We start from the raw sequence: 27,955 nt of genomic DNA, 5'->3' as shown, positions 1-27,955 counted from the left end.
TTTTGCAGGTGGGCAAAATTGCTAGGGTGATTAAGCAACTTGTCAAAGGTCACAAGGCAGTTCAGTAGTAGAAATGAGACTGCATTCAGCTGGCCTAATTCCCAGTCCCAGACTCTAATCCTTAGACCACACTCCACTCCTAGAGACAGCATTTAGAACCTAAGGGTATGTCTACACAGGGATAAAAGACCTGCAGCATGGCTGCAGTTGGCCCAGGTCAACTGACTTGGGCAGTTGGGCTGACGGCGCTCGGGCAGTGGAGCTAAAAATTGCTGTGCAGACATTTTGGCTCGGACTCCAGCCTGAGCTCTGGGACCATCAACCCTTGCAGATCCTAGAGTTTGGGCTCCAGCAATTTTATTTACAAAGCAATTTTTCAGCCCCAAATCCCAAGCCCTATGAGCCAGAGATAGCTGATCAGGCCACCATTGGTTTTTTTTAATCCCTTTGTAGACATACCCTAAAAGTCCTTATTTGTTAGCTGCTCTACTCACCAGAATACACTGTGCCCCACCTTCCCCAGAGAGAGATTTACATTGTCTAATAGAAAAAGGCTGTTTTTTTCCTCATCGTCCCCAGTATGCCTGGGGTTTGGGAGTTTCAGCTGCGTTACCAAGGTACAGTCACGGATCACTGAAGAACGTTTTCATATGTATTTAAATAACCACATTCACAGATAGAAACTTACATGATGGAATTTTTTATTTTTTTCTTAGAAGAAATAATAAAAACATACATTAATTTTATTTTTTTCAAGAATAAGTAAAAAACGAGGATGTTTAATCATGTCTGTTTGCAGCATACACAGGAACAATCGTGATTGGTATCCACAGGATCAGATATGTATTACAAACAGAATTAACAGTTATATTTAATTGATTATGCATGATGGATTTTATTTTTTTTAGAAAGTACTCAAATGTCCTACCTTACATAAATACCGGAATTGTGTCTATACAAAATACCTACAAAATAATATGTACACTGTATTTCAGTCCAACATTCGTAGTTTGGTATCAAATACATAAAGGTTTGGCCCTGACATAGAAGCAGCAATTAGAGCTACTGTGTTTTCAAGTTTCTCAGACACTAAGGTATCTTCCATTTAAAGGACTGCTGAATGGTGAGCCAATACCCTTAGCTGGGGTGACCAGACATCCTGATATTAGGGGCTCTATCTTACATACACAACTATCTCGTTTCCCCTGGGAAAAAAAGGGTCCCAATTTTTCTCACTTGCTATCTGTTCACCCTACTATTATCCACTTTATCAATTCCTCTCTTCTGTAACACACATATTTAAATCTTCATTTAGATCCGTCTGCCTGCATTGAAACGGCAATTCACTGATTCTTTCTCCTGATCAATGATTAGTTAGCAAAAACTTGGCTCCCGGGGTGCTGAACCACAGCAACTTTCTGAGGCTTTCAGCAAGCCCTGCCTTACTGCAATTCAGGAACTGAAATTCTCTCAAAGTGGATACTGATGACCATTTCTGGTCTCCTGCTCCTCCTCCTCTTCTCCATCCCTTACTGATAGGATAGAGAAGAAGTGACTTGATTCTCTCCTAAAAACAGTTCAAAGAGAAGGTGCCCAGCTGGTGTAGTTTGACTCATATTTTCTTAGATAGGGTTACTAATTTGACTAGCAAAATGGTTCCAGAAGCTCCATTAATTTAGTAAAATGCTGCATAAATAGGCATGAAGTGTTCAGCTTTCTAGAAGAGGCTTAAAAAGCTTTATAAATTATTTGCAAAAGCCTGAGCCACAATTGCAAGGTATAATTTTGTTTTTAGGTGAATTAGATGCCAAGTCTGTGGATTTTGCAGGCTTATTGCCTCACTGCCCATCTTAGCTGAATAAGACCCTAAAATCAGACAACCCTATGTAATGTTACCCATACAGTGTATGTAAAAAAAAAAATGGACAGGTGTTCATATTTATAGGATTGTAAATTCCATGACACCCAATGCTGATTCATGCCTCAAATCTGCAGCGATACTAGCTTACCGAATACAAATCTGGCTTTTTAGTCCACATGCCCCTACCCACACAGTGGCTAAGATAAGTCCTAATATCCATTCAAAAGGAAACAGGAGCTACCTATGTGATGAGTTAGAAAACAGAACAGAGGATGGAGTTGAGACGGGAAAGCACAATGCCTTTGCTGACATTGAAAAGAATCCTTAACAGACAGACCAGGCTTCCATGACCGCCAAAAGAAAACCACCACCCTATACATGCTATGCTGCAAGAGAAACTCAGTTTATCCCACTGTATGACTCCATTATAATCATTCTGGTTTGAAGTTTATGTTGAAAAGCAAGGCTAAACATCCACCCCAGTTCTGAGGCATCATGTTGGGCTGGCCTTGGGAGCACATTCAGTCCTTAAGACAAACACAAGAGTGATTATAGAGATCTGCAGTGGTTGGAAAGAGAACAAGAGAAAAGAAAATGTCCGAGTTATTTTCAAGACACCTATCGCTTGCTATTGGTATGAGGGTAAACTTAAAGCACCTACACTGGGGATATAAAATATTAAACGGTTAACCAGTAAGCATTAGTCTTACTGGTTAACCCACCCTAACCGTTAACCCCCAACCCTGGGCCAGCCGGCCAGAGCGGCCCCAGCCCCGGGCTGACCAGCCAACCCCAGCCTCTCTCCCTTTAATCGGTTTACCGATTAAACAATATAATTTTAATAGTTTAAACGGTTAACTTTTTAAACAATATTTACATCCCTAACCTACACCCACTAAAAGATGAAAACACAGGGAAAATAACCCGCAGAAAAGGGGAGAAACTATGAATAAAAGTCAGGAATGGGCCATGAGTTATAATTGCCTTTTAAAAACAAACAAAAAATATCAGCTTTGATTCATATTTGAATAAGGTATTATTCCTTATGGCTGCTTAAGTAAGTCACCTGTGCTAAAATCCAGGCAGCAGAATCAATGCAATATAATGGAGTCTTCACAGTAATTCACTTGTGCGCCAAATGCTATTCAGATTTTTATAGGAAAGTTAGAGAAAGATCAAATTGCAGAGTGGCTAGAACACTGGGATCACTAGTCATAAGGGGAGAAAGGGATTCAACATGAAATGGTCACAACCTAATTACAATTAACCCAGCATTTTATATCCACGGGGAGATTAATATATATAATAATCATTGTCTGACAGCAGCTTTATTAACCACATCTTCAGATGGTGGACATATAGTTTTGGGGATAGTATCATCATAGTTAATGTACAAAATGCCGAACTATCTGCTTCCTTATATTTGCAAGTCAGCTGGTCCCTTCAGTCAAGCATCAGTATGCCATACTAGGGTTGGGGGGAAATTTTAAAATAAATACCTGCCCTGTGTGATTTTTCTTTATCCTGTGGTTTTCAGTATCACCGTCCTTGCCAAATTAGCTAGGTATTTACACAATGGTTTAGTTGAAGGCCCTATGACATTCCAGAAATCCAAGCCTATATATTTATTCTGATGCAGTAAAATCATGCATGCAAAATAAGGATGTGTCCTTCGGTTTTCAAATAAACATATTATACTCTTTGGCAACAGGAAATTTGTCATGTTTTCCAAAGAGAGAACATTAGAGAACTCTGTTCTTGGAGTTTAATGGACCTCAAAGGCCTGACTGTTGAGCCATCTAATGATCCCAATCCAAGCAATCTTTGCATGCAGTTCACGTATTTTTTCTTTAACAAAAAGGCATATGCAACCAAAAAGAAACTGGCAGTGAAAATAATGCATTGAGTAACTTACATCAGGACAAGCTAAAAAAAAAAAAAAAATCAATGCTTTCATTAAGCCACTTATATAACATCTTAAAATGGCAGTTTATGGAAGATGTGTACTTTCTATAAAAAATATGCTAGATAGTTAAAATATTGATTCCGTGCACAATTATTGACAATTATCTACCTTTATGTAAGCCAAGAAGGGATACTGGTCTTTGAAAATCTCAGTGAAATTGCAACTGTAAATTCTTGGCAGAATGCTAAGTCAACTATTGGAAGGCAGAGCTTAAAAATTAGCTAGATCTCACATAGTGCACAGTTTTACCTAGGGCTTTGCATCTAGATGACATTCATCAGAAATTTGGCTGATTCACATAGTTTATTTGGCTAGATGTTGAGCTGTCACAAGGCAAATGGAGCTACAGATCTGTTTATCCCTTGTGTAGATGAGAAAAATATAGTGCCAGGCTGGAAACATATGCCAATTGGCTATGTGCAGAATGTGTCCAATAAATTCTACTGACTATGCTCAACTTATTATGGGATAGATGGTAGGCTCTTTCATATAGACAGACTCTTCTGAAGCTAGCATGTTGTCAAACAGAACTGTAAGCTTAATTTTTTATTTCCCTAAAGGGATCTAGACATGCAGCAGATTTGCCCAAATAAGTAAACAGGTCTAAAGAGACAACTACAATTGCAAGTTATATCTAACAGCTAAAAGGAAACAGTTTTATATTGCAGCACGTCCACTCTACATTAACTACTGGATTTTTAAACAATGAATAGCTTTGTTTGGGTGTGGACCCAATATCCCTGACCTTACAGCACAGACCTCTCTCCAGATCATGTCAGATGGGCAGACATAAAGCTAGTGCAAACATTAGTGTGTAGGCGGCAAAAAAGGATTAACACTTTGAGAATAATACCTTAGCTTTGTTTTTTGTTCCCAATTTTTCACAGCCCAAACACTTCATGATCCCCAGATTGCATCTTATAGGGGTTTGTTACTTGTAGTTTAATGGTTTGGTTTACTGGAGAAAAGAACTTATTGTGAGCAGTTGAAAGGGCAATTTCTTTTATATTAAAAGCCCTATATGATTGAGCAAATCCATCACTTGTAAAATTCATATAAGACATTTTAATTTTACTTTAAAAAGTCTTACTTTTTTAAGACAGTACCTACCTAGTAACTACATCTTTAGTAGGATTCTATTTTTTTCCACAATGTTTGAGAGATAAATCTGACTGTATACAGAGCAAGTTGCTATATTTTTGTCTGATAAAAGTTAGGACATGCCCTATGGCATGATACACTGTGCTTCATGACAATGATTTGGGTTTCACTAACATTAGGTAAAACCAGGACTACACCAGTTATTGTAGGAAATTTCTAAATCTTGATTAATGACTGTAGCTGCCCTATGGAGGGAGAGGCCTATGCTGTAATCTTGACAACAATGAAGAAAGATTTAGCATTTTTAAAAAGTGAAATAATCAAAATGAAGCTGAAGCTTTCTACCTTCTTTCTCTCAAAGCATTGATTTTTTTTTTAATACTATATCATGCAAAATAAAAAAAAAAACAGATGCCAGAATATTCTCAGTTTAAGGTTAAAACTCTACCCTTAAACTCTATCCACTCTGACTTCTTATCACTGTAACAGGACATACTAAAATACTTGAGCACAAAAGCTAAAGACAGAGTTGTAACCCCGAGTTTCAAGAAGTCTATTGTTTTTAACTGCTCTCCTATAAATTAAAAAAAGAAAAATCAAACTCATTCCCCTCTTGCCTTAAAAATATTTTATGATAAATTACAATGCAAAGGAAACTTTTATATTTCTAAAATTAAGACAGTACTTACTATGGAAATGCTGATGCCTCATTTATTTCTGAAAATTTCCAGTGGTTTTTGCCTGATAGCAACTATACTTATTTGTTTTGACTCCTAGTATATAGGCATGTGTGTGTGTGTTTCAGTTTTGTAGACACACAAATGTGGTTGGTACCCAGGCAAACTGCAATGCTCCAGTTGTTAGAGAATTTCAAAGGAAAGCACAAATTCTCTTTGCTGGCTTTATACTCAAGAGTAGCTGCCCATATTCATAGTTTACACTAACAGCTGTGTAAACGAAAATGACTGATTTAGTCTTTCAAAGTGCTTTCTTCCAGATCCTCACCATGCACACACACAGTCTAGGATGTTTAAAAAGAGTGGCAACTAGACATTTTTTTCCTATCCACTAGTTTCATCCTACTGCAAGCATGCAGAAAACAGGGATGGGTCATGTTATCACATTACTTTGGTGGGGCTGGGGTACAAGTTATTTTTCCATCTGACACTGAAGTTTTATCTCCAATATAGTCTTGTTATTTATTTGCAGAGTCAAGGAAGGAGTATGAAGCCAATGTTTACCATGTTGGATTACTCTTGGTCTTCGGTTCTACATGTCAGTTTCTAGTAAACCAGGGCTTATAGGATCTTCTCCTTTTTTTCCTCTCTGCAGCAAAGTCCATTCTTTCACCTGTTGTGAATTCAAAGAAACCAAGCATTGTCAACAGCTGGGGTAGCGTCCATTTAAGACAGAGATCCTCTGAGTTGTGTCAGGTTGTGATGGAAGAATTAAGAGCCGTATCAATCATATGGCTTTAAATCCTTGGATATTAGTGGCTTGGTATCTTCAGTTGTGCTCTGTGAGGGTTGTGAGGCTGCCACTGCCAGGCTTTGTATTGTTTCTTGCTGATGTTGCTTTGCCTTGTTATATAGCAAAACGCCAATTGTTACTAGAACTGTCCCAATGGCTGAGAGGCTTGTAATTTTGTTACCAAACACAATAATACTTAGCCAGATTGACAACGCATGCTTCACAGTACTAGCAACACTGAAACAACAAAACACAAATATTAAGGACTGAAAGGCTTTGACATTCGCCACACACAATATATTCAGTATGCTCCATCACACTTGGATCTTTTGGTGCTTTATCTTGCAGAAAGCCAGATTCCACTTTTCCTGCTCAGGCTAATAAAAAAGCGACTCCTTTAAGTATCAGCAATAACATTTGTGTAATATCCCTAAACTGAGAGCTAATGGGAATAATTAAAGTCACCAAGTAAGAGACATGCTGTTTTTTTAAAAGCATACAATAGAATGTCACTAATTCTTCCTTGGCTAATCCACTCACCTACTCATTCCCACCAGAAAACTGGCAGTATCAGCAAATATTTTAAAATTAGAATCACATACCTAAAATTCCATTCAGCAATTTGTAAGTGTATCCCTATGTGGTTGCTTATTTATGTGAAATGAGGCTAAGAACTATGCATACCTGTCCCACAAGCATAATGCTAAGGATCAAATCCTGTTTTCCTTACACACAAAAGCAGTAGTTCCTTTGCAACCAGTGGTACTACTCATACAGTACAAGGATTTGGCCCTATGTTTGATTTTTGGATTTGGAAAACATCCTCATTAATTTGGAGTACATATAGAATTTATTTTATTTATTCCACCATATAGCATTTTCAATCAGTTACCAGTATGAGATCGTCTGAGGAAGGAAAGAACCATAATTTTGACACAAAATCTATAGTTTTACCTGAAAGTTACAGGAGAAATCTTTCCCATCAAGGCATATGCTGTAACACTCTGCAAATGGAACAAGACTCCATCTATTAGGAGCAGTACAATGACATCTTGGTTGTAACTGAAACGCCTTCCACTTTTCCCAATCACTGGCACATCCTAAAGCCAAAGAATATAACAGGATTTTAAGAATCTAGCTGTGTCCTGTTTTCTTTTACAAGCAAACATAGGCTAGGCAACTTAATTTTACCCCTAGGCCTAAAGGAGGCACTTCTTTATACTGGAAATAAAGACAGGAATATTTAATCTAATTTTCAGAAGTAGGAGATGGAATGTTTATACCATTCATGTTTGATCTTCTCTGCAGGGGAGAGCAAGGAGAGCCTAAGCCTTATCTATCTGAACTTTTCATTATTTGTCACTTATCCTGTGTGATATTTCCTCCTTTGAATGTTAACATGTTAACAACAAAAAGCTTCGCTATTAACCCTACACCAACCCTGACACCTAGCCTTACCCAAAGTGATGACAGATTTAATTTTGTAACTGTTGATGTAATTTGATTGTCATGATGACTTGGCCCATTCACAATGAGATGAGTTCCTAACCCACCCTAAACAGAGCACACTGACCCTGAGTTAGTGTCCAAACTCATCCCCTCTCAGTATCTACCCTGAATTCATGTTGAGATCTTAACCAGCTATTATAATTCTACTAATTAAGGGTTTTAGCACCAAAATCTCAGGTCACTCAGTAGAAGAGCTCTCTATTCATGTAAAGAGCCTAAAATCTGCCAATCTGTTGTAATCACCTAGCACAGAAATTTATGGTAATCAGAATTAGAGGCATACGTTCTCTCACTATTGCTGCTCTCTTCCTTCCTTTATATTTGAGCTGTTTTTATTCAGATTAAAAACTAAGGTTCTCCCCCAGCATCACTTTTTGAAAATAATTTGTATTCCCCCCCTCCCCAAACAACAATGAAATGGTGATCACACAAGAAGATTTTAAAGAGAACCAGGAACCATGCATCTTCTGAATCAACACACTAATGTGTCCAAGCACTGCATGGGGATATTTTTGAAGACCTCTTTGATCTAGCTAGCATGGTTACAATAATTGCTTTTGTGACAGATATTGTAACTGCCTACAGTATCTTTGGTGGAACATATATTAAGTTTATATATCACTGTGGGCCAGGGATTGTATGCATGATCGTGATCTACTTCATGGTGGAGGATTATCAAAGCTCTTCCAGGAACCAAAACCAGTAGGGGGTGATTAAGATGACTCGTGTAGGATTTAAACACATCCAGAGAGGTACCACCCCTTGGGATCCACATATATGCTGGTTAAAACTGGATTTTCCAGAGACCAAGTAACAAACAAAGAAAGGGTTTTGGCACAAAAGGACTGCAGTTAAAATGACTCAGGGCCTTCTTTCTGATCCAGCAAACAGGATCTTCTGTCCGAGAGGGTGGGGGGGAAGGCAACCCTTGTTGAAGGGTTGGAAAGACTTTGTCTTGTTAGGGCCCCATAACTCTGATGTGTGACCTCTAATAAGCTTTCAGCATGTGTATAGGAACTTCCATTGTTTTGTATAGGTTTTCTCAGTAATGCTTTTGCCTTAAGAATAAATGTACTTGATTAGAAGGAGCTGTGAAGTAATTTGTAGCTGCTGGCAATACACTGTTCATAGCTGTTGGGGAGAAAACACAGCACAGGTGCTCGCATGTAGGCAGACTGGCTTGCTGGGGACCTTACAGTGCAAGGTAGGGAGCCGTTCAGCCTTCAAACCCCAGTCAAGGGGTAGAGAAACATAAGTCTCCACCCCAAGAGAGGTGATGGCTAGGGAACCAGACACCTTAAGTAAGTGCCATCAAGGGACCCCGGAGGGGAATATGGGTGCAGTTACTCTGAAACTATGATTGCATTTATCTCTTCTGTTGTCATACATAAGGTAATGGGACAGGTCTATCTATCATTATTTTTGCTATTCTATCACTATCTTTCCCACAGCATATCATACTTTCATGTACTATTAATTAAGTCAACTTTTTTCTGCTGCATTTGGTTAATGCAGTTTAACGGTTGGAACACAGAAATGGGAGCTAGGAACCACACAGTTCTAACCAGCCTCTAACACAGAGGTAGGCAACCTATGGCACGCAAGCTGATTTTCAGTAGCACTCACACTGCCCGGGTGGCTCTGCATTTTAATTTAATTTTAAATTAAGCTTCTTAAACATTTTAAAAACCTTATTTACTTTACATACAACAATAGTTTAGTTATATATTGTAGACTTATAGAAAGAGACCTTCTAAAAACATTAAAATGTATTACTGGCATGCGAAACCTTAAATTAGAGTGAATAAATGAAGACTCAGCACACTACTCTGAAAGATTGACGACCCCTGCTCTAACAGATTGTATCTACTAGGCCTCAGTTTCTTCTTTTATAATTAAGGTTACAAGTACCATGTGAATACAAATTGCTATTATCCAAGAAGCCTACAAACATTAGGATTTATTTTTTAAGTCTTCAAGTGTTTGTCCCTTTGGGTATTACCTCATCCACCTTGCCCCTTTGGAGCCATTTATTCAGACTAAATTACTTGCTCCCTAAACTCCTGAAACAAACTTTATCTTTCTGGTTTATTTGTCATGTCATGTCAACATGAAACTGCTTCTTAAAATACATTTTCTGGATCTCTTGCTTAAACACCACAAGTAAACAGGGGTGCATGTCAGCAGGATTGTAAGGAAGAGGAAAAGTAAACTGAGAGTTAGCCATTTGCACAAATCTAACAGCAAAATTAATCTTTGTTAACAAATAAAAATTCTTACCATGAAAAATATCCAAGCTGGAATGAGCATAATAACTGCAGCAGCACTTGTGTAAAACTGAAGTTCTGGAGCACTATAAATGGAAATCAAATAATACAAAAATAAATGTTTTTAAAAGCTTTTCCTTAACTGTAACAGAAAGAAAGTTGTATTACATTTAAATAGAAATCTCTGCACTGACACTTTACAGTGGTCAAAATTTTTTTAAAAAATATCAGCTAAAAGTCTCGTGGAAGACAAATTCAAAATTTCTCATAGAACTAACAAAGTTTGCTTTCCATGCTGGCTGAGATGGCCTTGAATTTAATAGGCAAGCTGTTTTTAAAAAACAAATTCAGTTTATGGAATTGCTTCCGAACAACACACTGTAGTGTTCACTTAACATTTTATATAATTTGTTTTCAAAGGTATTGTAATTGTGGATAGGCAGAATTTGCTGCAATAATTGATTACTGATTCATGCGTTCTATATTGTTCATACCTTCATGTACTGTTCATGAGTTTTAAAATGTAGAATGGAAATTAAGGGCCTGTTTCTTCAAGCCTAGTGGGAGTTCTATGCAGATGGAGGGCTTCCAGGTTTGGGCCCCCCGGAGTTATTTTTGTGTTTGGGAGTAAGTGACTGTCATTTTAGGTATCCTGAGGGAATTTCTGGTTGATCATGATTTAGTTTCCCCAACAAATGCTTATGGATATTTTGGATACAAAAGTTTTTCGTCCCTCTCCTGACACACAATCATTTAAAGTACAGTATATAGGATATACCTGTCATCAGCAAACTACATAGAGAAGACAGAAAGTCTTGTCCCGGTCCCACATGACTATAAACAAGTGTTTCCCTGATGTTTCCTGGGACCTTTCTGTAAGCTGTATATTTGAAATATTGTAGATACTTACGAAAACCTATATTTGTCTCCACTGAGCAGCTTTTTGGAAAAAACATTTTGCAAACTGGGGAAACAAAATCAAAACATTTATCTGCAGGTGCCATTTATAGTGAACAGATGAAACAATGAACTTAATGGTAATTTCCATAAGACGGAAAATGAGGTTTTCAATAAAATACTTCCTGACAGTCATATACAACTTCAGATTTACACTGGGTTTTCTTCTATTTCATGCATTTAAACAGAATACTTTACAGATCAGAACAAAGATGCATTCAGAAAGAAGGCCTTTAGTAAGCAATTTAACTTCTTTTGCTTATATCTATATCTATATCTGTATATATATCTATATAGATATAGATAAAATGAATATCCTATAACATACTTTAGAAAGTTTTGATATCCTGTTTTAAATTTAATTAATTTGCTTTAATTTCCCATTTTATAAACAGCACACTATTCACTATTAAGTAATAAACTTTTTAAAAAGAAATGAAAGTAAGATCAGAGAATTACAGAACACACTATAACACAATTACTGTATTGAACAAAATCTTCCCAGAATTATAAAGTTACCACAATACAATGTTATTTTATTTTAATATTCTCCCAACTGCACTTTTTTCTTTTAACCAGCTAAGTCTCAGATTCATATATTACTGTCTTTGAAATATATACAAAACACCAATCTACTCTACACATTCCTTATAAATATTGACATACTGCAAGTGAAAATGCTAATTTACATTTTTGCATTGCCTTATTAACTTTTAACATTCAGAAGCAGTGTTAGGTTCCTTTGCAGTTAACATTTTAAATATAAATGGTTTAGACTTTAAATTTTCAAGTGCTTCCTAGAGAACTGAACTAAAATACTCTTTATTTTTCTTTTACTGTTCAGCTGTGTTCTAGGAAACAGTGATAAAAATTAATACAAGGCAAGAATATCCACCCTGTGATGGTGTAGTGCATTGATATGGGCATTTAGAACAAATGAGTGCATAGTTATTCAGTATTCAGACTAATCTACAACACTGCCATTAACCAAAAGCAGAAGCACCAAACCTGATTTGCAGGTACATAATTTTAAAAATAAAAGATGCACACAGCCCTCTCATGCCTGCACTTGCATCTGCCTTGAGATATAGACAGAAATGATTTGAAAGAGAGACTAGAGTCATCACTGTCTTGCACCTGGTGTATTTATTTATACTTATGCTAAGTGAATACAAATGAACAAGTGTGTAGAATCAGGCCTACAATCATCTTGTCTGCCTATTTTGTTTTAACACAAGGATATCTGGACCCAAATTAGATCTAAAAGGCAAAACTTTTAAAGGAAATGACAGGGGCTGGACATGAATACTAATCCAAATACAACAACAGTGGCAAGAACCAGTGTCCCCTGTAAACAATTCTGGACCACAGAATTTGACATTTTGTAAACAAAAATTGCCAGCAGTCTATTACACTGATTATTTTTGAATTGCCCACCATTTAATGCAGACACACGACTGAAGAATTTTGTAGATAATCTCAACTGCCTTAAACATATTTAAGAATCAGAAAGTTCTCTGCATTTTAGTTTATATATTTTACCTTGCAATAGGATATTAAAAGGCTTTCTTTACAGAGAGAAAAGTGTTCTTATATAAGTGTATCAGAAAACTGTCATGGCTTTCTGATTACTTTGAGTTTAACTATAGTCAATAATGATTTACCATGCCTGAAGTTTTCCATTTTCATGTGTTATTTGAACTCATTGTTAACCTAGCATATTAAAATATTATCCCAATAACCTAACTTAGAGTACTTCAATTATCTTATCAGCAACATTAAATATATCTGCTCAACCTTAAGTTTAGAGTTGCTGGTGCTCTTCCATAATATATTAGTTGCAACATACTTGTGCATTACTGGTTTTATGCATTTGGCAATTCTTCCATAACATGGTCACATATTTTATTAAAAAACATAAGCAACGTATATTCACCATTTGAGTTCACCAGCAATAAGAACCTGCAGTTGATTGGCTCTGTCCCACCCTCCGCCTGATAGTTAAAAGAAAAAGCTACCACAGGCTACAAACCAGGACACTGCTAGTCACAAATGACAAAATGGTTGCATACTGATAATCCCTGGTAAATAGACTTTGTCAAGAGTCATGAACAGAGATAATTCAATTGTACATGACTTTGTAGAATAGGAGTTGTTCTATTCTTTATCCACTGTGTTCTGACAGGTATGGCGTTCTCACCTCTAAGAGCAGTATGCTTTCTATTAAGAAATAATTCTCTGAATACCAAGAATCAATATACTGTATGGGAAACACCAGCTGAACTGTACAGTCTGGGACAAGATATGACTTAGTTTATTTGTAAACTAACAATTCCTTCTCTTCTCCACATGCAACCTTCATCAGGCCTCACCAGTCCATGATGTTAGTAGACAAAGCTGCCGAAAAACCCAGAATGTTGAAGCTGATTTCAGTGGCTGTACATAGAGCTAATCCTCCCATGACAGGAATAAGAGACAGATTCACCAGCAATCCTGTAAGTGAAAAAAATAAATTAAAAATTGGCTTTAAACCAGAGCTGTGTGAGTAATGGAATTTTATGTTTGCTAGCAGTTCCAAATTTAAAAAAAAATCATTTGGGGTCAACACAAAAACTAATTTTTGGGAAATTTCAGCAAAAGGAAAACGTTGAAAAATAATTGTTTCAGGTTGAACAAAATGTTCTGTTCTACATAAAACTGTTTCTGTTTTGAGTGTTTAATGTTTTTGCATCTTTTAAAATAAAATTGAAGGTAATTTCAAAATGAAAAGCTGTTTAAACTAAAAAAATCAAAATTTTTCATTTCAAAAATGTCAAAATGAATCATTGTATGCAGTGCTATTGTAGCCGTGTCAGTCCCGGGAAATTAGCGAGACACGGTGGGTGAGATAACTTTTATTGGACCAGCTTCTGGTGGTGAGAGAGACAAGCTTCCAAGCTTACACAGAGCTCTTCTTCGGGTCTGTTTTTTCCAGAATATATCCTGGTTATGATATATTTTGTACCACATATGCCTTGTGAGGTGTCACTGGAAAAGTCATAATCTGTTGAACATTACTGTCCTGTTGAAATGTGTGTGTCATTGTATATGAAGTTGTGAGATTTAGCTATATTTGTTACTGAAACGTGCTGAGAGTCTGGGAAATGCCCACAGACCAGTTCCTTAGAAATAACAAAGGAACTGTGAACACAAGTCTTGCATGTCAAGCCTCAGGTACACAAAAGCAAGAAATTGCAATTCATATGAAGAACTGAATGCAGGGCACGTAAGCAATGGGGCTGCCCAGGAGTGGATTTACCATGAAACAAACCATGTGGTGGCATGGAGCCCCTACCGACAGGGGGGTCCCCAAAATGCAGGACAAATCTCATCTGACAACCTGCACCCGAGTCCCGGCCGGTGGCGTAGCAGGGCTCAGGCAAGCAGGGCTCCTGGAAGCATCCGGCAGCTGGCACGTCTCTGCGTGCCACTGGTTGGGGGGAGGTGGCTCCAAGCGCTGCCCCCACCCTGGGCAGCGCACAGAGACCTGCTGCCCCCCTCACCCCAAGGAGTGCGCAGAGACGTGCCAGCAGTAAGGCTAAGGTGGCTGCCTGCCTGCTCTGCCTCCCTCCCTCCGTGCCATGCCACTCCTGGAAGTGGCTGGCATGTCCTTGCAACCCTTGGGGGGGTCTCCGCACGCTGCCCCTGCCCCAGACGCCGACTCCGCAGCTCCCATTGGCCGGGAACCCCTGGCCCCCCCACCTAGGAGCCGCTGCCAGAGGGGGGTGTGTGCCAGTGGCTTTGGGAGCCGCGCCGCCTGAGGTAAGCGCCACCCCCCTGCCGCACTCCAACCCCCTACCCCAGCCAGAGCCTGCAGCCTGCACCCAAACTTCCTCCCAGAGACCGACCCCTCACCCCTCCCGCACCCAACCCCCCTACCCTAGCCTAGAGCCCTCACCCCCTCCTACACCCCAAGCCCCTACCCCAATCAAGGTACCTCACTTTATTTTAATTTACTTCCCATTACTTATAATATAGGAGGAGAATGAAGAAAAAAGAATGAAAAAGGGGGGTATAAGAGAATGATCTTTTTCTTGGCTGGGTCGCGGGAGGGGGCAAAAATGAATTTGTACACAGGGCCCCACTAACTCTAAATCCGCCACTGGGGCTGCCTAACCCCAGGACATAGTAAGGATTTTTCCAACACCTGGAGGAGAGTATAAAATAAGGAACAGTGACATCATCAGGCCCCCTCTCCTCCCCAACCTATACTGAAGGCAACAAGATCACTTGGAAGACAAAGAAATATTTGAACTGGGAGAAGTGGTCCTAACTGGAAGAGCTTCCCAGTTAGCACAGACTGTTGTAGGCTTTTGGGTCAGAGAAACCTTCAAATCTGACTTAACTTGATAAACTTTAGGAATTAGACTGCGATTTTATCTTGAATTTCTTTCTGTAACCAATTCTGATCTTCTATGATTATGCCACTTATAATTACTTAAAATCTATCTTTCTGTGATTAATGAACTTATTTTAATGTTTTATCTAAGCCTGTGTGGTTTTGACTGAAGTTTGGAGAATCTACTCAGGTTACAAAGGCTGGTGCATATTAATATTAATATGCATTTTGGGAAAGACAAACTAATGAGTTTACTCTGATCAAAGGGATCTTAAGCAGTGTAAAATGGACATTTCTGGGGTGCAAGTCTGGACTAGGAATATGCAGGTGTCGCCCTGTATGTAATTCAAGAGTGGCTGTGCACAGCACTCTGGTATATGTCTAGGGGTGACTTGCATGCTAGAGGGCTGGCGTGAGTGGGCAGAGTGGCAGCTCACAGAACAAAGCAGGGCATAGTGCACTCCAGACCGGAGAGTTAAGAGGGCACAACGATCCAACAATCCAGATTGTACTGTGGGGCATGTCACAATTACTTCACCCACCCTGTCTTTCTAAAATGAATAATTGTGACAGAGAGGGTTTTTTTCTGAAAACAATTCACCTAACCAGAAAGAAAATCACAAAGTGTTTCAGTGACGTTGAATCTGCATTTTTCAGTGAAAAAAGTTCCAGCCAAAAAAATTCATCCAGCTCTACTTTACATTACTGTACTTCCAAAACAACATGCGTCAGATAATACAAATTTAGAAAAAATTAATGAGCTACATTTTAACTTGTTTAGTAATGACTCCTCATTTCAAAACTAGTGGATATTTTAGTTTCAATCAAAGGAGATTTCAGACAAGCTGTTGACCTGCATTTAAAGATATTATAGGTGTACTGAGTTACCAGCACATCTGCCCTGCAGAGGTAAATTAAAATGTATCTTCTCCAGTCTTGGTTTTCTTGTCAATGTCCTCAAATGGCAGAAGAAATTAATATTTGCCCTCCTGCCCTGCGATTGTGCTAATCCTCCTTCCTCTGGCTTCATTCAGTCCTCTCCCCCTCAGACTTCATGTCAGGAAGAATGCACATTGCTGATCGGGGCAAGGTCTCTCAAAGACTAGAAGACTAGAATGCAATTGCAATTCAGTGGTGATTATGAAAAAGCATGTAAGAGGCCAGTTTTATTTTTTAGCCTCAGGCTGGACACAGTGAAGACATTCAAGATTTTTAAAATGCTTGTCAGATCAGCAGCTTTCCACATGGGAGAAACATATACATAAAGTTAATTTTTAAAAAATGTACCATATATTCTTGTTCATAAGCCGAATTTTTTTAGTAAAAAAGGGAAGCACCAGAGAAGGGGGTCGGCTTATGAACGGGGATAGAGAGGGAGAGGTGGGACACAGCCCCTCCCCCCAACAGAGGGAGCAAGGAGAGGCAGCATAGCCAGCAGAGCAGAAGGGAAGAGGCAGGGCCAGAGTTTCTCCGCTTCTGGCCATGCTGCTCTCCCCCCAGCCTCCGAAGCAGCTGCAGTTCCGGGGCTGGCCAGCTGCAGCCATGCCGCTCAGCCCCGCCCGCTGCAGCCATGCCGCCTGGCCCAGCCCACTAGAACATGCTATGGCTGCGCCGCCTAGTCTGGCCCGCCGGAGCAGCCTGCGGCCGCGCTACCCAGCCTGCCAGAGCAGCTCCAGCCAGCTCAGAGACATCCTCCCCTGGCCCTCCCAGATAAAGTGGGAAGGGATGGGTTGGGGAGAGTGTGGGGGTCCCAGGCTAGGGGTGGGGTCATGTGGGGGGTGGTCACAGGGGTTACTGCCCTGACTCCCAGCTTCTCCCCCCCCAAAAAATTTTTCCCACCAGTTGCTGTCCCAGCCCGTCAGGGTAAGCAGCTGGCGTGCCGGGACACTTTGTTTACTTAGGTTTACCTCCATGCCTGCGGACGCTTGAGGTAAACAAACCATCTCGGCCCACCAGCAGCATATCCTGATGGCCTGGGAGCCAAAGTTTGCTAACCCCTGAATTATAGGGTCGGCTTATGAACGGGTTATAAAAATTTTCCATTTTTACTTATCCATCTTGGGGGGGTCGGCTTATAAACGAACTGGCTTATGATCGAGTATATACGTATCTAAAAAATTGTAACGGTATTTTTTTTGGTCAAATAAGCAAATTTCCAACCAACACTGTCCTTTGACAAATTACTTTAAAAAAGGTCCTTGCCTGCTCAATTTACAGTTTAGATTCTGTTCAATAAGGACAATTTTTCCAGCTGCATTAATCACTAAACAACTCAGATGGAATCTCTTTGTCAATCGCCAAATAGCCCACATTACATTGCAAAATGATTACATTCCAACAAACTACTTACCAGTGTATTCCCCTAAAATCATCCGGGACATAATGACAGTAAAAATAGGTGCAGAGCTTTTAACTGTTTCAGCAAATGAAACAGCCACATTTTTCAAGCTTACTAGACCTAAAACCACTGTTGCAAACCTGAAAGAGACACACACAAAGTCAAGCAGAGACAGTAAAACAATGCTTAAAAGGCTTATTTTAGCTTTAGATGCTTAAACATAATTTAGTTACTGCGCCACAATATACACATTTGTGGTATAGTAACTAAATTATGTATGCTACATTTAGCTTCCTATTTCATCAGAATGAAAGGTAGCTTCCATTCAGTTTCCTTTTAAATCATAAAACATAACAGTGCTGAAAGACTGTTCAATAGCTGCTCCCAGTTTAGTAAAAACCCATTTAGACTTGAAGTGAAGGTGAGCCCAAACAGATGTTTCAATAGCCTCTCATCAGGCATGATATATAGTCCTGCTCTATCTAAGGCTATAGCAAATACTTTCTTTTAAAGATGTAAGTTTAAAAACAACATGTAATTTTATAAATATTTTAAGTAACTTCTGATACAAATTGCTAGGAAAGGATAATAGGAGGACACAGCAACACCACAATAAGTAGTAATAATCAGAACAACTGGTAGTCCTGAATGAAAACAAAGTATTAGTCTTAAAGAGAAGAGAAACATCACATCACCAAAATAAACTATTAAGAAAAGAGAGAGGGTGTTGGTTTTTTTTTTGTTTTGTTTTTTTTGAGATGATGGATTAAAACCAATGGAGTGCAAAGAAAGTTTCAAAGACTTGTTGTCAGAAGAAAAGAGGTGTTTAGAAAGAGCAACTGAAGGATGGATGGATCATTGTGAGATTTCTGAGAAAATGTTTTGTATGAACAATGCCCTCTGCCCTTCTCATGAAGGAAGAAGAGACGTGAAAGTGGGTCTCCTGCAAGGCAGTACACAGTGCTACCACCTATACTGCCCCCCTGGAAATATTTAACCATTTACCTCATCAGTCCAACAAACAGCATTGTCATGATGAAATTGGGAGGGTAAGAGATACGTGTTTTGTGCTGGTACAAACAACATGGAACAAACATTTTTATGCAGCCAATGAAAGTGGTTGAAAGCATCTGAACAGCACCTAAGGAAAAATGAGAAACCAAGAGAGGTCAGAAGATGAATACGGCATTGAGTACCAAGCTATCCTAGATACCAAATTAGATCAATTTAGTTTCAGAGATCTTTGGTAGGTGTCAACAAATATAGATGCTTATCTCTAAGCTTCATAAAATTCTAGTAAAAACCCTTTCCCTCTGAAACGACCAGCAGGATAAGAGACAAAGATTAGTTCATAGTTACCATGCCCCTCTATTCCTTAAAAACCAGGTATGTTAGCAACAACTATTGTTCATGGTCATATGAAGACCAAACCTTTGCAATTCAGTGAGACCTTAGATCCATGTAGGTCTCTGGAGATAAGAATACAAACAATTTATTTAAAATTAGACTTTAAGTTAAAAAAAACAACAACCCTAAAAACACAATTTTACCACTCAATAGACTACAAAGTTTCATTGTATACAAAAATTATATAGCACTCCTCTTTAAAGCGTTTCACAAACATTACCTTACAAATCTTCACAGAATCCCTATGAAATAGTTTTATCCCACCTTCCAGAGGGGGAAACTGAGGCACAGAAATTTAGCAGAGTCACTAAAAGCCAGAGGGAGTCCATGTCAAGGCCAAAATTACAGCTTAGGCATTCCTAGATCCCAGTCCTGTGCTTAAAACACTTGACCATGCTGCTCTCACTCTGAACAAACCACTCATCAGTTTAAGTCTATCACACAGAATCTGACACTCAAATATTTTATTGGAACTGAAGCTTATAATGAAAATCATAATTACCTAGCATGCTGGGCTCTCCTTCCAGCAGTGAAAGAATGTATTTGTTAAGAAAAAGGGTACAAAAGCTGAAGAAAAACCATAATGTGAGGTAGATCAGAGCATGAGAATTCCAGATGCCCAAGTCCGACTCAATGACTGTAGTCTCGGTGATGGTTATTTTCAGTACATTTTCTTCTGGTACACTGTCACTCCTGGCAATTACAAATTTCTCACTCCTGTTAGCAAAGAGGGGGCCCAACTGAAATAATGATTTCCCCTTTGACTTTTCCTCAAGGACAGGAGGATCAAAGTCCACCAGAGTCTGAGTGTTTGTTACAGACGACATGTTGATGTCAGGAGACTACTGTTTGGTCTTAACATAAAGCAACATTGACTTAGTACTGAACCACACAGTGAAGAGACAAAAATAATGTCATTAATCTTTCAGCTTCAATGGTCCACAGAAATTTATTTGGTCCTCCAGACAGCATCTTGTTTAGAAATAAACTTCACATACTTCCTTCCAGTGGTCAACTGCATTTTCTGAAGATTTAAAAAAAAGAAGGAAAGAGTTCACAGTTATCTGAGTACACTTTCATTTTCTGAATATTTCACATCACAGAAATGCCATTTTCATCTGCAGCCTATGAAGAGGATAAAGATTTGTATTTGTTGCATTTTTTTAAAATTGATTTCTCCCTGCTAGCATGATCAGGATATCAAGTCCTAGAAGAAAATCTTGCCTAAACATAGCTTTTGAAGTGCTCAAGATAGCACAGACAAAATGAAACCTCAAAGGTATGTTTTGTTTTAAAGGTTTCCTCTCCATCAAAATATATTAAGTGAATACCTTCACTTTCAATTAGAGAATCTATTCTTATTCAATGTGCTGTTCTCTATTCTGCTTATTCATAAATTCCAAGGTCAGAAAGGACCATCGTGATCATCTCTCTCACCTCCTGTATAACACTGGCCATAGAACATCCCCAAAATAAATCCTAGAGCAGAGCTTTTAGAAAAGCATCCAATCTTGACAACCAATTGGTGGAAAAAATCTCCATGTAAGAGTCAATCACTACTTTACAACTCAGTTATCGACAACAGGGCATGTGTCTTCATTTCTATTCTCTTATGAGTTACACAAAGTCTGGTGAACCACAGAAGAATTCAGGGTACGTCTATACTTACCTCCGGGTTCAGCGGTAAGCAATCGATCTTCTGGGATCGATTTATCACGTCTTGTCTAGACGCGATAAATCGATCCCGGAAGTGCTCGCCGTCGACACCAGTACTCCTGCTCCGCGAGAGGAGTACGCGGAGTCAACGGGGGAGCCTGCCTGCCACGTGTGGACCTGCGGTAAGTACCTTGTAGTTCGAACTAAGATACTTCGACTTCAGCTACGTTATTCACATAGCTGAAGTTGCGAATCTTAGTTCGAACTGGGGGGTTAGCATGGACCAACCCTTAGCGAGTAAAAGAACAAGGAACAACACTCTATGCTGTCTGTTCTTCCACATAAACTATGTGACATATTCACAGTAATGCAAGTAATCTGTTTTCACAAATAGGGTCCAAAGTTTGCAGTAAGGGCTAAATTGTTCTATAGTAACTTTTTACCATCAGCATAAAAAGCCACGAACAGATTTACTTTTTTAGTTTGTAGTCTATATTCTGTGAGTGGGGGAGTTGGAAAGGTATATTTAGAGCAATGACACAGACTGAGGCTCGAGAGCCACAAGTGGCTCTTTACTGTGTCTCCTGCAGCTCTTTGCAGCGCATGATGTTAAAACATTGTGTGATTTAATTATTAATCAAACTAAGTTATAAACAAACAGGATGCATTTACTAGGTTGTAGTTGTAGTTGATAAAATAATAATACTTGGTCAGTCATTTTGCTATGATAATAATACATACATATACACACACACACATATATATATGCGTACGCGCGCACACGCACACACATATAAAATGGTAAATGAAACAATGAATTCACATTACTGTGGCTCTTTTGAGTAATGTTGATCGCTAAGTTGGCTCCTGAACCACTGGGTCTGAGTATCACTGATTTAGAGCATCAGTGGCTCTGAGGACACTCAACTGATTGAAGAGTTTAAAAAATGCCACTATTTGGTGGCAGGTTACCATGGGCATCTTGGAAACAATGTCTGCAATGAGGTCGTTATACAACAGTGCATCTGAACAATGGCAGCACAGCAAACATACACAGCAAGTACAAAACCCACAGGAGTTAGTAAGAGCTAATGGACCTGCACTGGTTTTTATAGGAAAATGTTTATTCAGTAAATTGGCCAGGATAGACATTTGCTTTCTTCTCTTTTTTTTTAAGCCAGACTTGACATGGGCATTACAAAACCTTTGATAAATGAGACTGAAAAGTTAATAAGTTTCACTGTATCATAGCTTTTGTAGTCCCACTGAACTTCAACTATTCTGTATTGAAAGTTTCTACTTCGCAGATATTACTTTTATTCTGTAGCAAAATGGACCTCCTCCTATCCACCACTGCGCCCTTTTCCTCCTACCAGCAGCAGAACACCCATTGTTATGAAAGAGTGCTAGGGTACTGGCCCTTCCTATACTGATTCCTGTACCTCATATATTCATGTTGATCTAAAAATGCTTTTAAGGTGGTTAATTTCACTTATGAGCTAAATACATTCAGTATTATTTTTTTAAACAGACAAATTGCTTAAGAGTGCTGCAGAAAGAACTCCTTTCTTCTCTAAGTCTGACACTTTGAAGCACTGAGTTTTACATAATTGTAAATTCTATAGTAATACTGAAAGCCTCCTTCCCCTTTGATTCAACTAGTTCAGCCTGGATAAGCCCACATGCACCCTCAAACATTCAGGCAGAACAAGGCCATGAAATTGTAGGATCTCATGATCTGAGGATGACTAATTTCTGCAGCTGTTAGCGACCCGGAACTGCAAACATTTAACATTTCCCTGGGAAAAACTGAACATTTTCTTTTGTTGCACAGTGATACATTTAGGCTTGGTACTGATCTCTCTCTCTCAGGTACTTATAAGTTACCCCACTACCGCAGTATCTGAGAACCTAACAATTTGATGACTTGGCCTGACCAAAGGAAATGAATGGCAGAAATCTCACCAAAAAATATGTCTAATTCTAAAGCTCACTAGCAGGAACACAGTTCATATCAGCTCTAGTCATTATCTGCTGATTATAAATTTATTAAGAATAGCATCAGAGGGATAGCCGTATTAGTCTGTATCCACAAAAACGAGGAGTCCGGTGGCACCTTAAAGACTAACAGATTTATTTGGGCATAAGCTTTTGTGGGTAAAAAAACCAACTTTTTCAGATGCATGGAAAGATCCCATGGAAAGCTTATGCCCAAATAAATCTGTTAGTCTTTAAGGTGCCACCGGACTCCTCGTTGTTATTAAGAATAGCGTCAATTTTCCAAAGGTTTCAGGGAGACAACTAAAATATTTGGGAAAAATAAGGGATTCATAAAAATCAGGGAAAGTGGTTTGACTGACCAGCAAGCTTTGTAATATCTGCAATTCTAGTAACTCCTGCCTCGAGTTCAATAAGGAGCTAGCCAATCAACAAGCTTCCCAAAACACCCGTCAGCATAGTGAAAGACACATCCCTGTTCCACAGCGATCCACAATTGGGGGAACCTACAACAGTGTCTCTGAGGAGAGGCACATGAAATACTAGAGGTGGGGATGGGAGGTAAGCTGCTTCAACTGCTAACTGGTTCTCAGTAAATCTGTGTTTTATTGTACCTGTGCATAAGCTTTGAGAACCTTTTCAACCACTGTATCCTTTCTCATGGAACTCCCTTGATTAAATTTACAGTGTACACTGCTGAATCAGTAAAGAATAGGCGCTCAGTGAACCATAATGTAGTGAAAATTTAGTTCTAGTACTAGTCGCATTGACTTCAAAAGCATTACCTTCCTTGAGCATAGTTACAAATGTGGAAGTGTTCACAGGATGGGACCCTAAATATATTTACAACATGACAACCAGTGAAACATGTACGGGAAACCACATTAATGCAATGGTGAACAAACTAAAATAGGCTACAGCAGCTTCTAGCCAAGAGAGATATTAAATGTCATAAAATATTTATCTTTATCATTCATAGCCATTTAATGTACAGCAGAGTTGGACTGAGTCTCCTGTTTTAAGAACAGTACTCTGTTTATTGAGCTGTTAATGAAGATAGGGAATCCAAGATTGAGTTCTTTGCCACATATAAAGTAACTGTGTCCTCCCTTCAAGAACTTGGTTTTAAAGGGGAAGGGGGGGGGAGTACAAGGACAAAAACCATGGAGATTACACAGCAAAACATCTTCCTAGGGCAATATGCTGGTCTCTGATCAGGGAAGATTTCACTCGTTGAATTCCTATTACTGCAAAATAGACTTATTTTCATACAAATGGGATTTTTTTTTAAATATAAGTCAATGGAATAAAAGGGAATGATGCAGAGTGGGGGAAAGCAATGTGTCAGTTACTCACTAAAAAAGCAATTATACTGTAGTAATATTCAGCTATTTCTGCACAAGCATTTAATTTGCAAGGGATTAAAAAGACACCAAAAAATTCCTCACTCTCTGGGCTGGAGGTGGGCTTCAACTGTCTTCAGAGCAATCCATTACCTAGAGATGTAGAACAATACTGACAAACTTCAGGGAGGACTCTCCATCTCTGGAGAACTTGATGGGATAGTACAATGTTGTTCTGATTCTTGTTCCTTCCAGCATAAGAATTAAGACTTCACAATTCCCACACTCAAGAAACAAAACTACCAACTGTAAAAACTGTCTACAGTGCAAAGTAACTCCACACAATAATGAAGGACAGGAAGTGAAGAATGTATCCACTTGAAACTGCAGTGGGAACTTTGGTTGGTGGAATGTAATTACACAAGTTGGAATTTAGCCAAGTCACTTGGGCTCTTTAGTAACAAATGGTCAAATAATATCAAGATGACAGCAGTTTTAGCAACACTGTGTCCCCTACTTCCATTCTAGGATTTCTGTTCAGTAATGAAACAAAGGGAAGACTGCTACCTACTGAATCAGCATTACTATTCCTTATAGCCCCTGGTACACCCTGGGAGTATTGCATCAAACCAATGACTTGCCACACCCTTCTGAGATATGAAAGGATCACAACATACGGTGGCTTGGCTTTGTCCCTTGGGCACAGATGTAGAGAATCCAAAACAGTGGCCAATATTTTGTGTCTCCCTTGTGCCCTGTAGAATCCTGCTGAAATATTCGTAATTTGCAGAGAGAATAGCTACAGTTTTTTTAATTTTTTTATTTGGATAGAAACATTGTTCCAGGTTTCCTACTTTTTAGCTCAAAATATAATAATGAGGTTCCCAACCCCCGCAGCATTTTTATATCATATTTGGTATCATTTTGTTAAACAGCATGACATTCAGTAAAAGTTAACACTCTAGCAATTAAAGGATTTTAAGAGAAAACAAACACACACACCCAAATTACTGACCTGCTACCTTAAATTAACTGGAAAGTCTTACATTGGCTGAAATAGTTCCCCATCTGGGATTAATTTGGTCATCCTCCCCTGATACCAACGGTCATGATGTTTACAGATAGATGAAAACGTGGCAGTGGTTGGGAGACTATGTTGGATTACAAACAGAAATTGAATCTTCTGGCATGTAAGAACAAGCAGCAGACAGTGTATTTTATAGAGCTTCCCTAGTCCACCCCCAACACTAAAAGTGCATCAAAAATAAAGCATGCTACATTAAAAATGAGAAAATAAATATACAATAAAATCTCTGAGTGACTCAAATCAATACTGGAGTGTAAAATAAGGAACTAGATAAGAATCCAGAGACTGCTACCTCTTATTTAGGCATGAAAACATCACATTTGAGAAGCTATTTGAAGAATATCCTGCACTCATAGACTCATAGGATACATCTATACTGCAAAAAAACCACCCACAGCAGTGAATCTCAGAGCCCTGATCCACTGACTCGGGACTCATGGAGGTCACACTATGGGGCTAAAAATAGCAGTGTAGATGTTCCCACTGGTGCTGGAGCCTGGGCTCCGAGACCCTCCCTGGATTCCAGAGCCTGGACACACGCCCAAGTCCAAATGTCTACACTCCTATTTTTAGCCCCGTAGCATAAGCCCAAGTCTGCTGACCTGGGCTCTGAAACTTGCTGTCACAGTGTTGATCTTTTGTTTGCAGTGTAGATGTACCCATAGATTCCAAGGCCACTGAGGACCATTGTATAACATAGGCCAAAGAGTTGCCCCAAAATAATTATTTTTGAACTACAGCATATCTTTTTTTTAAAAATCCCATTACCCCTTCCTCTCCATTTCTAGGAGTTCACAGTCTGACCATAAATACTCTAAACTGAAACTGACAGCTGACAGAAGCAGCAACATTTTCTTAAAGAATTTAATAAGAAAAGTGTGTTAGTTATAAAGGGAAGAAAACAGATTAGGGATTGGGATTTTTTTAATTTGTAAGAGTAGAATATTTTATCAAAAATATATATGTTTCCTAATAGTACCTAATAGGCTAATCATGCTGGAAAAAAAGCTGTAACTATGAATTTCCTAGATTAGGGATTTATATCAGATTCCTTATTTTCTCATAGTTTGTTTGAATAGCAAATGGCTGAAACCATTTTCAGTCAGCAAATAAGTGGCCTTTGTCATAAATATAATCTTACTGATGGCAGCACCAGTTTGCACAACTATAGGAACAACATCAAGGTGACAATCTGTAGGATACTGTGTAATGGATAAGCCTGTCTTATCTAGAAATTTTCTTCAAGACAACCAGTCACGATAACAGTTCTGCAGAGTATAAAGTGATTGTTCTTCTCCAAGTACTCAGAAAGAAAATATACTTCTGAAGAAAGATTTTTTTTCTTTCTAGAAAATACAAAAGAAAGGACCAGTGTCCTTTTAAATCAACTAAATTAACATTGCAGATCAGTAAGATTATTGATAATTACATTCTGCTATCTAGCTATAGTTCTTTAGTGATAACACAAATTTGTTCATACTAAAGCATAACATTCCAAACTAATGTAATTGAGTATGGTGGACAAGTTAATACCTCAGTCTCAATTAAGGCTTATATAGCAAGACAAATCAATTCCAACTTGAACTGGGAGAATAACTGATTTTTCAGTTTGGTGGCAGTTTGAAATTTAAAAACAAACAAACTGGTTTGGGTCTGTTCTAGAGTAGGGATTCAAACTTGGATCTCCAACACAGGGCCAAAGATTATAAGGTGGGAAGAGGGTGGCACTACCTTTTCCTTCTCCCCCTTTTTTGTGAATGGCCAAAACTATGTGTGTCAATTTTGCAAATATTTTCAGGTCAACCAATACTATTCATCCAACAATTTTCCTCCAGCTCTACTTACAACAAATTTAAAAATAGGCAAAAGTTTTTACCTCTAGCAATGCATCAGAGATGCCAAGGAAACAAGAGGCAGCTGGTGAAAATCCAGTTGGAGACACTGAGCAGAAATGACAACACTGACCTGAATTTTCCTTGCACAATCCTTTTGAGTACTTCTGTGACAAAGCTACAGATGATTGGATGGCTTCCACCCAACTCTGCCTAAGAACACCCAATAATCTTGTTTACAAAGTGAAAAAGTCAAGAGCTTTTCAGAGCCAGGTTCTGATAAACAACAAAAGACCAGGAAAGATAAAAGCAACTGCAGATTCAAAACCAACTTGCGTATCAAACCTTGTTCTGTATAAGACTGCCTCACTATCTAACACAGGATCAAAATACTCACAACAGTAATTACTTAAAATAACCTTTTGGGAGCAAATGTAATTATAACCTATATAATTTAGAAGTGTGTGTTATATATAATATGCAGAAGTTGCATAAGACTAAAATCCCGATACATAAGGATTTATTTTATAGATAAAATATGCATGTGCACAAACAATTAATGTTTTAAATTGACCAAAAGAAATACATTAAATAAATGAAAGATAGCACATCAAGAAAAACAATACAAAGAACATAAAATAATCACATTATAAAAGTAAACATGTATGCTAACAAGAAATACAATATACAATAATAGAGTACAAATAAAAAAGTATCATTCCCAATACAGTGGGTCTTATCTTATCTCTTAAAAAATTAAGCTGTAATATGCATTTGAGTACACA

General features: G+C 38.6%; 1 protein-coding gene across 5 annotated transcripts in view; it reads right to left on the bottom strand.

The window, feature by feature from the left end:
* Positions 1–684: 684 nt before the first annotated feature.
* Positions 685–27,955, bottom strand: part of SLC35E2B (solute carrier family 35 member E2B) — a 31,447-nt gene continuing 4,176 nt past the window's right edge. For 2 of the 5 annotated variants that reach the window (XR_006175079.2, XR_010594261.1), the window contains exons 2-10: positions 19,757–20,278; positions 18,853–18,988; positions 17,860–17,987; positions 13,504–13,624; positions 11,085–11,138; positions 10,188–10,260; positions 7,353–7,498; positions 5,618–6,635; positions 685–2,420 (exon numbers count right to left, since the gene is read on the bottom strand). Coding sequence is in view for 2 of the 5 variants with exons in the window: in XM_008167297.4 (XP_008165519.1) it covers positions 6,389–6,635; positions 7,353–7,498; positions 10,188–10,260; positions 11,085–11,138; positions 13,504–13,624; positions 17,860–17,987; positions 18,853–18,988; positions 19,757–20,081 (1,230 nt within the window). In the remaining 3 variants the exon portion in view is untranslated. Of the gene's footprint in view, positions 6,636–7,352; positions 7,499–10,187; positions 10,261–11,084; positions 11,139–13,503; positions 13,625–17,859; positions 17,988–18,852; positions 18,989–19,756; positions 20,279–25,297; positions 26,701–27,955 lie in introns of those variants that run through there. The other 3 variants (XM_008167297.4, XM_065575240.1, XR_010594262.1) reach the window with 2 other exon arrangements.

This window comes from Chrysemys picta, chromosome 21 (assembly GCF_011386835.1).
Source record: "Chrysemys picta bellii isolate R12L10 chromosome 21, ASM1138683v2, whole genome shotgun sequence".
Classification (NCBI taxonomy): domain Eukaryota; kingdom Metazoa; phylum Chordata; order Testudines; family Emydidae; genus Chrysemys; species Chrysemys picta.
The sequence above is the reverse complement of the archived record's forward strand: the minus strand, read 5'-3'. Positions and strand labels throughout refer to the sequence as shown.